Below are 13,406 nucleotides of genomic sequence, written 5' to 3' on the forward strand. Positions count from 1 at the left end.
ACAGCTGTTGGCTCCTTTTTTTCATTACAATTCAAATAAATCCCCTGTTTAAAACAAACTACTATGACTCCACAGGTGAAAATCCAGCGTTTCTTCACCCAACCAGCGTCCCTGCTCAATGTGAAGAAGGTTTAGCTACCATCGAAACGATATTTATGCTGCATTTTTGTCACTTCAACGTCCATTATTAACATTACTTTTGGAGAACCTTGCAGAAAGTGGAGTTATCTTAGCACAAATAAGTCGGTAGTTTACTGAAATGCTTCGTAAACAAAAAATACAAACTTATTTCTATGTAAAAGTACATCGTATTACACAATACATAATTGTAAAAGTACGAATACAATGCATGATTTTCACTCCCGCTCTGGAGGAAGTTTCCAATTTTCCAGCCGACACTTGAACGCACCACCAACGTGCCTCTCGTGTTTGGTTGCTATGGAACTGCAGGGAAGGAAGAAGTAGCGTTTTATTTCAGGTCTCTTTTCAAGTAAGTGAACGTGTTTTACTCCCGGTGACGGTCGCGTTTTTGAAAGCCAAACTAGAATTGTTTTAAAGGGAGTTGTAAACAAGGGCAGGGAGGTGAATTCACCAGGTGGTTGCAGTTGTGATTGACTCTTGGTCAATGTTTGCTATTAAAAGTCGATTTGTGCTTGAATTTAAATATAAAGTGTGTCGAATAGCGTGAAAACTTTTACCTTCATTTCAGTGTGAGAGAGCTTTTTATTGCCTATGCTGCTACTAGACTTTTTGTTTTGAGTTTTTCCTGTTTTAATAAACAACATAACGGTGAAAACAAGAACTTTGCTTTACAGTATTTATAGGCATGTTAAAGGATTTGTTTATAAAAGTAGCAATGAATCTTAGCGCCCAGTATTTTACAATATAAGCGTGTCTTTTAACAGCACATTTCTGTGCATGTTTTGCGTCCCACAGGTTGAGCAATGAGGCCCAGGTTGGCTGAGGGTCGCCTGGAGGTCCTGCAGATCTACCGGCTGCTGCAGAGCCTCCATGGAAACGACAGCGTGCACGTAAAGAGCATGGTGGAAAATGGCGTGCCAAATCTCATCAATCTCATGGAGCCAAGAGACGGCCTCAGTGGGCTTCATGTGGCAGTGACCACTGAGCGAGAAGGTGACTTGCCTTTGGCGGCGGTGTCTTCTTGTCTGTGGGACACAGAACTGAGAAGCAGAATGTTCTCCTTTTTAGTTTCGCACGTTATTTTTCTGAGACTGCTGAAACTGGTGTATGAAAGCTACGGCTGAGAGAGCCCACTTCGGGAGTGTATGACATTTATGTGCCACATGACGCAGGGATATGGGTTGATTTGGCTTAAGCGATCTATAAACCTTCAAGTTTTCATCATACCTTCGATTCCTAAACACAGAGCTGGTCAGCCTCCTCCTGTCCCTGGGAGCACGACCTGACGTCCAGGACAAACAAGGTCGCACACCGGCCATGATGGCAGCTGAGCTGGGAAATGAAGAAATCCTGACCCTACTGGCCGAACATGAGGCAGATTTCAGGCTCCAAGATGCAGAGGGCAAAGGTGAGTGAGCGTCTTTCTTCAGTCACAGTCGATTTTGCACCAGTAGTCATGTGTTCATCATGGAAGATCAGCTAGAGAGGTGGAGGTTTGCCTTAGAAAGGAGAGGAGTGAAGCTTAGCCGCAGTAAGACGGAATACATGTGTGTGAATGAGAGGGATCCAAGTGGACAGGTGAAGTTACAAGATGCAGAGATAAAGAAGGTGGTGGATTTTTTTTATTACTGTTTATTTATAAACTTTTGCAAAGTACAGGCATAAAATTTTGAAAATGATACATACAATGGTTCATAACTTGTGTATGAAAAGATATTACATGCATTAACAATAGAATAAAAATAAAATACATACACAGAAAAACAATGGGGATATGACAATAACTTATTGTGATAAGGTTGGATTTCTTTGCTGAAAAATGTTCCATTTTGTCCATCTTTTTGTGTATAACTCAGTTTTCACTCTCAACAGAGAGGTCAAGCTTTTTTTAGCGGCAAGATTTGAAATAAATATTGACCACTTTGTTGCACCTGTGAGGGCAAGCTTCCCAGCCAACATATCTGTGGGTCCATAAGTGACAGTTACATTCAAATATCTCCTCAAGAATATTTATAACACTGTCCCAGATTTTTAAAAGTGAGGGATTTGAAGTACTGAGGCTCACCTGTCCAGGGCGATGGAGATAGAGGTGAAGAAGCGGGTGCAGGCAGGATGGAATCATTGGAGAAAAGTGTCAGGTGTGATGTGGGACAAAAGAGTGTCGGCAAGGATGAAAGGGAAAGTGTCCAAAAGGGTGGTGAGGCCAGCAATGTTGTATGGTTTGGAAACAGTGGCACTGAGGAAAAGACAGGAGGCAGAGCTGGAGGTAGCAGAGATGAAGATGCTGAGCTTCTCTCTGGGAGTGAGCAGGATGATGATAGGATCAGACGGACCGCACATGTGCTCTGGTGTTTAGGAGACCAAGTCAGAGAGGCTAGATGGAGATGGTTTGGACATGTACAGAGGAGAGAGAGAGAGCCAGTACATTGGTAGATGAAGATGTTGAGGTTGGAACTGCCAGGCAGAAGGTGGAGAGGAAGGCACAAGAGGGGATTGATGGAGGTGGTGAAGGAGGACATGAGGTCTGTAGGTTTGAGAGAAGAGGAAGCAGAGGACAGGGGGAGATGGAGGAAGGTGATCTGCTGTGGCCACCACTGAGGGGAGAAGCTGAAAGAAGAAGAAGAGGAGTCATGTGTTAATCAAACTGGAATGGAGCCACTGTCAGAGACATTATCCTTCTCAGGTTTGATCGGCGGCATCTCCACTTCTCCTCCAGCTCTGGCAAACGCACCCCGACACTGTTGAGATATTGATGAAGGCACAAGTATCAGTGTCTGCAATCAGAGTGTGAATTTATTTCTCTAACTTTGATCTCTACCACTCAATATTTTTCCAAAGATCTTGTTATTTCAGTCAGTCAGTTTGGCTGGGTTCACAGCCGAGCTCTTCATGCAGGAATGTACTTGCCTTCTCCTATAGAGAGGTGAGTGTGAAACTGTGTCAGACAACAGGGCGACATCTAATTACAGTTCAAGTCATGAGGGTGATCCCCTCTTGTGAAGCACACTGTTACCTGATATTGTCCATCTCTCCCCGCAGCCTGGTTCTGCCGCGGCTCAAGTGTCGGAAGCGCTGCTGTCCGTGTTGCTCCATCTAGTTGCTGCTCATTGGCCTTGATAAACCAGCGTTTAGATTCAAATCTCTTTATTAATTTTAGACATAACACAATTCTAACATATATACACAACCTAGGCTTGTTTTGCAGAGGACAGAATATAATGGTCCATACATAATAAACCACGAACATTGCAAAATAGTATAATAGTAACAGCAATAGAATTCAATTAAATCAGCTCCAACAGCCATTGATCACTTTGTTGCACTTGCGAGGGCAAGAGTCGCAGCAAACATATCTGTGGGTCCTTAAGAATGTTACATTCAAATATCTCCTATATTTTTCCATGTTTTGCAGACGCCCTCCTCGCTAAAAGCCTGTACATAACCTAAGCTTGTTTTGTGGAGGACAGAATATAATGGTCCATACATAATAAACAACGACAAAAATAACAAAATAGTATAATAATAACGGCAATAAAATGAAATTAAATTAAATATGGAAAAATTAAGATATTAACCCGCCCCTTACCACCCTCAGATAAAATGCATTTTTTGAGAACTGCCCCTTCTCACCGTGGTCATGGACTGTTTGTTCCTCTTCCCTCTGGCAGGAGGCTACGGTCCATCCAGAGCAGAACCTCCTGTCACAGGAGCAGACTGTTAAATTTGGGATCAGCCCTTGTTTTTATTTTATTTCATTTTATTTTATTTCATTTTATTTTATTTTATTTTATTTTATTTTATTTTATTTTATTTTATTTTATTTTATTTTATTTCGAAGTTGGTGTGACCCCCACTGACCATGGCAATAAATTCTATTCTGATTCCGATTCTGAAGTACAAACATGAAGCCTGATTCCTTAATCTTTTGTCTTTTCCACCTCAGGTTTGCTGTTCTACTGCATTTCCCCTAAATGGCAATCCGCCTGCCTAAAGGTGGCGCTAAATCACCAGCCAGACACCAACAATGTGTCACGACAGGGCGCTCACATCTTCCAGTTGATGTGTGAAAAAGCTCAGGAGCACGGCGTGACGTGTCTCCTGGTGCTGGCGGAAGGTGCCGACCCCAATGCAGCGGATCAGGTTCCTCCTCAGAACAGTCAACAGTGATGCGGCTTTTCTGACTTGGCGAGTCAAACTCTCTTCTCTCTAGAAAACAGGGGTGACCGCGTTGATGACGGCGGTAAGAGAAGGCTGCCTGCAGCTTGTTCGAGCCATTTTAAAGAAGGGGGGAAACCCAAACGCACGCGACAGAAAAGGCCGCACGCCGCTGCACTACGCTGCCATGGAGGGGTTTTTTGAGGTGTGAAGCTAGTTCCTATCCATTCCAGCTTCTGGTTTTATCAAAATATTATTGTTTTATGTGGTATATTCTGATTTTTTTAGACATTAAATGAAATGTCGATATGAATCTTTCTGTGGAGTCCAGGTCATCCAGGTGCTCTCAGCGTTCTCAGCAGATTTCGGGGTGGTGGACATGGAGTTCTGCACGCCTCTCCACTACGCCGCAGCCACAGGCGACGCCGACTGCTGCAGGTTTCTGGCTCAGAGAGGTGAATCACAACAACGTACATCACGTCAGGTGCAATACAGCATGGCCGCTGCAGGACGTTTATGGTATTTATATATCAGGTGGGAAAGGATTTGAATCTGGACCGAAGTTCGAAGCTAGTGCATAATACAAATTTGCATCTGATACAGTAAAGGTGCGCACTAAGACCAAAATAGTCACCTGACTGAAGAGTCCTACAAGACCAGGGGAGTCACACTCAGCTATAGAGGGGGTCAAAACACAAATACAGATGCGGAAAATGATTCATATTTATTGTATTTTCAGACACAGATAATCTGTCATCGGAATATATGTTTGAGTGGAATGTTTATCCATTAAATGGTTAACTGTTGCAGTGCATTATGAGACTCACAGTTGAGTGATGAGTAAGAGAGCCAATGAGATGATGCTTTGTTGTGGTTAGCACTGTTAGCTCAGCTTAAAAGCTTGTTACCGTGGTTTCTACTTGGTTCACCTCCCTTTTTTTCCCCCCCCGGTTCTCGGCCATTGGTTCTTGGATAGGTTGCAATCCCAAACTGCGGAACCGGGACGGCCTTACGCCTCGGCAGGTCGCTAAAGACTGTTCCAACAAGGCGGCCGCCAAGGAGCTGAGGAAAGCCGAGATGCAACGAGGGAAAGCGGAGAAGCGCAGCGGTGTGAAACTCCTGTCCCACCCCTGGGCCTTGACCTTACACGACTGGTCGAATGAGTTCCAGGCCGAGTTGCAGCAGGCTTTTGGAGACAAGTCGGAGATGGTCCCTTCTGAAAGGTTCTCTTCTGTGCTGAGAGAGCTGAACGCTCCGGTCGATCAGGACCAGATCCGAGTCGTGATCTCAGCCAGTGACACGTTTAGGCAGGGCCTAGTCAGCGTCACGGACTTTATTAAAGGTGTGAAGTACATTCAGAAACCGTTTCTCCTGTCGTGTCATAACCCGAAGCAGAAAAAGGATTGGAAGGGCGGGAAGGCTGCTAGTAAGAAGAGTAAATTTGTCCCGCCTATTCCAATCTGCACCCTCCCTGCAGAGGTCATGCCTCGGCGTCCCGACGGCGGACCCCCGACCTTCATGATAGAAAAGTTCTATAACCAGTCGGACACTAGCCGCTTCAGTCACGATCGCCCACCGAAACACCCGGTGGAGAACGACTCGGCGTGGTACCAAGAGAGCCCACAGAAGCTCTACGTCAACATCAACGAGTGTGTGACAAGCGGAGATCTAGAAACTCTGGACCTGGCGTTTACTCAGGGAGTTCCTGTGGATGTCCGGGACCTGTACTACAAAGACCCGCTGATGGCGGCCTGCGCGAGCGGGAACTATGAAGTGGCTCAGTATCTCCTCAGCAAAGGGTGAGGATCAAAGTCTTGAATGGTTGAACGTTATTCACTTTCACAAAGGACCATATTTTCCTTGTTAAAGTTGGTTACGGGGTTCAGTGCTTCATATCTGTTTTGGACCACTGGGGTAATGTTTGTATAGTAACCTGAGTTACTTGGTCAGTCAGAGTAGCTTCCCGATGACTCATCCATTTGCGATAGATGTGAAGTGAGTCAGAAACTCATGAGCTGTTGCCTTTGAAGTAACTGAAAAATACAAGTTGAGCTGGCTCAGTGGCTGTGGGATGCAAACGTCTGGGATCTGCATGAGCGATTCTGTGACTCATGGGTGAATGCACCGGTCTGCTGCAACTGATCCCACATAGACACTAGGTTTCTTTCTGTTTTGGTTGACGCCGCCTGATCTTGCAGGGCTAATGTGAACATGTGTGACCAGTTCCTGTGGACGCCGCTCCATCATGCCGCACAGGCGGGACGGGTGGAGCTGGTGGATCTTCTCCTCAGAGCCGGGGCCAACATAGAAGCCCGGACCCTCGGTGGAGGGACGCCTCTCATGAGAGCCATCCAGAGCTGTCGTCCCGCCTGTGTGGACTTCCTCATCAAGGCTGGCGCCAACGTGAAAGCAGAGAACAGAAGAGGTCCGTTTCCAAGTCATTCAGCGCCAATGTTCTGCTGAAACCGTTTTATAACAGGGTTTAATTTGTTGTTTGTTCTGGCAGGACAAAGCTGCCTGGACGTGGCCAGTGTGTTTGCAGACCTGAGGATATTTGATTTGGTCAAGGACAGGTTGGATTCTCTGCCAAAGCCCAAAGAAGCTAAACTGGGAAGTCGGGTGACGCCGAGGAGATCCAGAGCTGACGTGAAAAAGGTAAACACATCTGTATGACCAACTTAGACCGCACTATTCATCTGCATTGCATTTCCACTTCAACTTTTGTTCAAACATCCCAATACACTTGTTTTTGCTGCAGATCAGCATAGGAACTTTGAACACGTCAACAGCAACAACAGTGAAGAGCATTTCCCTGAAGCAGAGCAGGAGCCTCATCCTGCACACCAACACCAACATCACCACTCGAAAAACAAGCCACGTGGACATCACCTTTGTGCCAAAAACGGTCAGTGCAGTGTAGCGTCCAAGCCAAGTCCAAGTCCAAGTCACAATGTGACGTGTGGTGTAAACCTAAGTGTGTTGCTGTACCGAGGTCAACTTGTGACCTTAGTGATGAAATGGTAGTCGTCTAAACCTGACAATTTTGAAGTCATGTTGTCTTCTTGATGCTACTTCTTAATCTTAGTAATTCCACTCTTCATTTTCCTGATGAAATGATGATTGTCATCCTCTAAACTTTGAGTTATACGTTTTGGCCCAGCTGTGGAACACTACTGCCACCTGCTGTCCCACTGTGCTCATTGAAGAAAGAAGTATTTCTTTTTGTGGCTTAAAAATGTCTGTTTTTCTTATTAAATTATACGATTCTGAAGTCAAACTTGGCGATAGTTGTTGGTAGGTATCCAGCATTGCAGTTTATTTTTGCCCACCCGCCTCCTTCAGGTGTGGGGAAAACCCCCGACGACCAGCCAGCTGCTGTCAAAAATGGAAAGAGGAAAAGAGCCTGCATCCCTGGAGGTCAGCTTTGACGACTTCATGATGCCATTCAGCCATCAGAACACACAGGCCCAACCGAAAACAACTGACTAGACTGGACAGAGGTTTGGAGGAAAATCAATGCATAAACACACTCCAACACCTCACATCGAAGGCTGTTTTGCCGCATAAATATCTGAAAGGATTGATGTTTTTATCACAGTAACAGTCTTAATAACATCTTGAAGTTTTGAGATTTGCTTGTTATTGTAAAGTATGTACTTTTTTACAGGGATTTTGAAGTCAAATCCAAACTACATCGTCTTGACTGGCTCCGGGGTCTGTTAAAATACTTCCCAGTTTCTCTTTGGGACGATCTGTGTAAGGGTATTGAAGAATAATGTTAGTCATTTTAATACGCTTATGTTGAATAAATATTTTATAATTGTGTTACATTAATAATTACAAACCTATTTGCCTCAGTTGTGTTTTTCAGGATTGATTTTGTTCTTCATCTTTAGGGACTTTAGCGAGCGTGAGACCGATTTCTAATAAACAGTTTAAGCCAGTCCTTCTTAAATGGTGGTGCGGGCCGGGGGGGGGCGCATATGACTTTGGAACATACTTTTATGCCGTACTAGAATAAAGTGTAATTACACATCTGCTCATGTTTTTCTTTTTTTTTTATTTCAGGCAAATCCATGCACACACACAAAAACAATGTTAATAAAGTTATTCTTTATTGTAAGTTAATCTATATTACTTTCTTTTTGTCTTTTCTTTAATGTTAACAAGGATACAGTGTTATGCAGAGGTGTAGTTATAATGATTTCATAGATAAATGATACTATTTTCAGAGGCGGCGGTGAGAAAAGTTGCACTGGTTCAAGCCTTAAGGAGAGTGTTATGACCTGCAGGTTACTCGCTGCTTAAGAGAAAAAAATAGTCGGTTGAGCCAATAAATGAATTCAATTTATATTTGGACAAAAAAAACCCCAAGAGATTATATTCATATCTTGACGCCATTGCGCTCACAGAGGGTGCAGTGTCAGGCTTGAAACGCAGGGTGGCGCTGTTTGGTAAACTAATGCACGGCGGTTGTTTATCAGGCGGATGGAACTTGCGGGGTCCTCTGTTTTGCTTTTGACATTAAAATGGCAGCCCTGCTCTTGTTTTGTGGTGGGTCTCCATCGGAATCCGATAGTTGAATTTTGAGAGATGACAGTGATGCAGCTGGCGATGATGCTGTCGCGTCACCGTCCAGCTCCGTGTTTTGGTCTCTTCCATCTCAGCAAATCAATGTGAAGCGAAACACTCTGATGAGCCTCCCATCACCACGAGATTGTGCTGCTTCCAAGGTCCACTGAGACGTTTATATAATCCAGTAAAGAGGCGGAGGAGAGCCGCAGAGCCAAAACACTGCATGGTTTGAATCCTCGCAGTAAATGGGATGACAAGAATGTGAAGGCTGAGAGGAATAAATGAGTAAAGAGGAGCGTCTGAGGCTCAGTGGATGAAGGAAGCAGACCACTGTGGAGCGGGGAAGGGGAGAGGATGAGGAGTGGGGACGTGGGGGGGAGTCAGATAGTGGAGGAGCACTGGCACACAGGTTAGAGGGAGCCACCTCCTCTGGCCGCAGGGCCCCGGCGGTGACGCAGTGTGGGTCGGGGCGTCGCTCGCGCCCCTCCATGTCAGGCTGGCGCATGTCGTTTACCCATCGATTGATGCGACAAGCCGTCGCTCTCATCTGTTTCTCCATAAACTGGACCGAGTTTGTTAAAGATCTGCGCTTTTAAATCCATTCTTACAGCCTCCCCTCCGCCCTCCCACCCGTGTGTTGTTGCCAGCAGCACTGCAGTCTCTCTCCTCTGATCCTGCATCGCTTACTCAGCAATCCAGCAATTCCCCAAACACTGAGACTCTGACTTCACCTTTTTTTTTAAACACATTATCAAGCCGCTTAGCTCCTCGGTAATTAAAAGCAGCAAAGTCTGTATCTTTTCTGACGTGCAGGTCGTTGCAGGTGTTGCAGTGCAGCATGGGGAAACGCCATACGACGCTTGTGGGCACCTCACTATTTCAGTGTGAGGTAGTTATGATGGTGCATAACTCCCTCACTTTACCGCAGATGATCCCACTGCAGCCATTGTTCAGGTACTCGCTGGTCCACCTGCTGGTGTTGGCAAACATTCCCAATAAAGTCTTAAAAGTATCAGTGCTACATCTGGTAGCCATCACTTCCTGCTCCAGTCAGCCTTGTCCCTGTGAGCTGACGTGCCGAGAAACCAAACCAGCACTTTAGTCGTGCAACTCTGCAACTGCAGCTGAATTATAGGCTTCTCATAACATTTGTCCACTGGAGTTAGGAATAAAATACTGAATCTCAGTTCATTCTATGATAATATTTCTCGCTAGAATGATCTAGTTTTGGTTGGTTGGTTTGGTTTTGGAGCTCTGAAGAATGTTCCCTAGTTAATCCGTGTTATTTGTATTACATTTTTTTTTCAAATATTATTTTTGTAAACTGCTCAGATGCTATTGGTTCAACTCAGAACCCACCTCCAACCAATCCAATTTTTTCTCATAATTTTGGAACCGATTTTATGAATAAACAATGTCAATTACACAATCACAATTATGTCTATTGTTTTTGTTTTATTTTACCTGTCTTATATTTACATCTTCAAGAAAATATTTTAATTATTTAAGTCAATTATATTTTTGTTTTAGTTTTCTTATGTTTTCGCTCAATTAGTGATGTTAGAATATCTGTTTCCAATACTGAAGTAGTTAAGCATAGCTTTTAAAAAATGCTTTTTCTCTGCCAAGTATGTTCTCTTTTATCATCAAATAAAATATTTTCATAAATAATAATAATATATAATAAAATATATTTATTGTACAGTTAAAGGTGTGATTGTTGATTATTTAGACATTCACTTCATGTATTTCCTTTCTCAACCTTTACAAGGTGGTGAAGAAGGTATTTATGAAAATATTTATTTAGCACAGCTGAAAGATTTTAGGGAATATATTGAATTTTCCCATCATGAAAGTTTACCTGTATGAATGTGAGCCAATCTGAGTCATGTGTTTAGAAAGCAGGAGAGGAAGACCGGATAAATCGGGCAGGAAGCTTATATTGTGTCCCAAACACCCTGCGATGACGGAGTCCAGCGCGTCTTTAAATAAATCTGCATTATTAATAGTGTGAAATTGGATGTGGGCAAGTATTTTAAAGCGTTTATGGCTGGCGTCCCGTTTGAGAGCAAATCCATTTCCTGTAATTTCATGCTACGACAGTCCCGCCGCTCCCTGCTTCCCAGAAAGGCCGTGAGAGTAAACACAGTTGCAGTGGAAAGGCTGCGTCTGGTGAGACAATAGCAGAGTTGTATGGATCCTGGTTGGTCATCCATTACTGATGAGAGAGTCGCGTTTCACTCCGCCATGACTGACAGTGCATGACAGAACCGTGTGTGTGTGTGTGTGTGTGGGGTTATGATGCAAGAACAGTGTCCGTGCAGGTTTAGCAAAGCAAGCAGAAGCACCTGCTGTGCATGTGTGTGTGTGTGCGCTGCAGTGATTCATCGTTCATTAGTGCCGGCGTGGCACTGCCATAGATCTTAGCTTTCCCCACATTCCAATTTGCTGCGAGGCCTCAGACTTGCATTATGAGGTTATTGATCTGAATTTCATCGAGAGACCAGCTCTGCTGAACAGAGGACTCTGATACACTTAAGCCTTCTCAGGATCAGTAAATATTCTGCAAAAGAGATTACAGAAATCAGAGGGAAGATTTTCTACCAGTCACATTTGAATCATTGAATTATTCGCTTGTTTGGCGTCCCGCCTCAAAGCTGCGCACCGAAGGAAAGAAAAGACATGTTGGCCTCAAGTCACAAACAAATATTTCAGGTGAATCAAATCCCTTGTCCACATTTTTGTTAAAACCTTCAAATTGACAAAGCCATTTCAGTTGTATTTGTTCCCAAAATACTTTCTTGAGGGCATCTGATGTAAATGCTTGCGTGAAGAATTCATTCATTTTGCATCTTCACTGGGCGCCAGTGAGTAGTGAATGTCATGAGGTGGACATTGATGTTTACTGATGATATAGTGGTTTGTCAAGGCGGAGCTGGAGGAATGAGAGTGAGACAGGAGGACGAGTGAAGAAGCCGCTAGTAGTGGTGATGGGTAGATGAGGTATCATGAAACAGTACTGCAGGGTTGATGAAACAGTATCATAGTCTTCAGAGGCCGCTAGATGGCGCTCTCGGTTTAGAAATGATGTGAGCTTTCATTGAATTAGTGGTTCAAGTCCAAATATTTTACAGCAGACAGTGGCCTCTGAAAATTAGGACACTGTTTCATGAAACCTCATCTACCCCTCACTAGCTAAACAGCACATGTGGAGACGAATGATCCGTGACAGACCATCGAGTGTGGAAGGGAAACGTCATAGGACAGTGGTGAGACCTGCCATGGTACATGGTGTGGAGTGAAAAATGTACTTTGGAGGTGAAGTTTGGGAGATAACATGGATGTGGGAGGAGACACGGGGGCCCAAAAGAATATTGGTGATGGGGGGTCCAAGGTTTAGGAGAAGAGGGTGACAACCAATGAGTGCCGTGATTGTCGACATATGTCAAGATGCAAGAGTCAAAGTTGTTTTTCTGTAAACACAGCAGCGTTGTTATTCCTGTACATCAGAGAGGAACGGGGAGGAGCGCGGTGTGTAAGGGAGGAGGAGGAGGAGGTGATGAGAAGGAACCTGTGTAATCGCTCCACTCATAGCTGAGTCAAGATTCACAGGTGAAATGCTGAGTAGAAGTTGTAGGAGTGTGATCCGCTGGGATGAACCTCTGGACTGATGGATGTTAGAGGAGTCAAAGGGAAAATTGGCCCGTCAGGAAGCATCAAGCGCTGCGGCGAGCCGGTTTGCCACCTGGAAAAGGAAGACCTTAAATAAAGCCGTACCCTTGGTGAAAGAGATGAGGGGTCTCTTCTTTGAAACGGGTGCAGGATTATTCTGCTGCAGCCCTGAATCAAAAGTGAGGAGGGTCGGAGCAGAGGATGTTTCACTGCAGTCGAGTGTTTCATCTCTCCCTCTCCAGTGCGTCAGGCTTTTCCTCCCTTCAGAGCGAGGAACGAATCTGAGAGTGTCGTTTCAGATAAACATTCGCCTCGAAGTCTTTTATCATTATAGGTCATCAGGTTAGTGGAAAGAGAAGCTCTTTTCAGTTGTTCTACGAGAGAGTAGTGATGGAGATGCTGGACTTATTATCCCAATAAACCTCTATTAATGGTGAATGTTGGGATCAGGAGGTAGTTTTTGGCCCACAGTGTAACGTCATTTGGTGTTGTGTTCCAAGGGTTCTGAACTGTTTTTTCCTTATGAACAGTCCTATCCTGCTGAAATGGCAATTGACAGGCCCATTTTGAGTCAGCATAACTCCTCCAATCCTGTGTAGAAAATGCTAACGTCTGAAAAAGAAAAACCGGGGGGTTGCTCTCACAAAACCGTTATTAGGGTAGTAGCTGCACGAGGACCCCCCCAAACTCAGAGCCCATTTCACCGTTGTGACTCCGCCTCATGGTTGGAGCTATATGGGCTTCTCACGATTAGCTCTTAAACAGTGCGAGTGCAAAAACATGGGTCTTGAAAGCAGAAAATGAGGGCCTTCCAATGACATGACACGTGTTTTGTCATCCCAATTCTTTGAATATTTAATTTC

At 44.5% G+C, this 13,406-nt stretch overlaps 1 protein-coding gene across 1 annotated transcript; it reads left to right on the forward strand.

Moving 5' to 3' along the window:
- The first annotated feature begins 427 nt into the window (after positions 1 to 427).
- ankef1a (ankyrin repeat and EF-hand domain containing 1a) lies at positions 428 to 8,235 on the forward strand. Its single transcript, XM_053881492.1, has 11 exons — positions 428 to 490; positions 937 to 1,134; positions 1,388 to 1,549; positions 4,085 to 4,281; positions 4,352 to 4,501; positions 4,628 to 4,751; positions 5,273 to 6,095; positions 6,495 to 6,721; positions 6,803 to 6,951; positions 7,055 to 7,201; positions 7,639 to 8,235. Exons 2-11 carry the CDS (start codon positions 945 to 947, stop codon positions 7,783 to 7,785), a joined length of 2,316 nt encoding a protein of 771 aa, XP_053737467.1. The 5' UTR covers positions 428 to 490; positions 937 to 944; the 3' UTR covers positions 7,786 to 8,235.
- Positions 8,236 to 13,406: the final 5,171 nt, after the last annotated feature.

Source organism: Synchiropus splendidus, chromosome 12 (assembly GCF_027744825.2).
Source record: "Synchiropus splendidus isolate RoL2022-P1 chromosome 12, RoL_Sspl_1.0, whole genome shotgun sequence".
NCBI lineage: Eukaryota > Metazoa > Chordata > Actinopteri > Syngnathiformes > Callionymidae > Synchiropus > Synchiropus splendidus.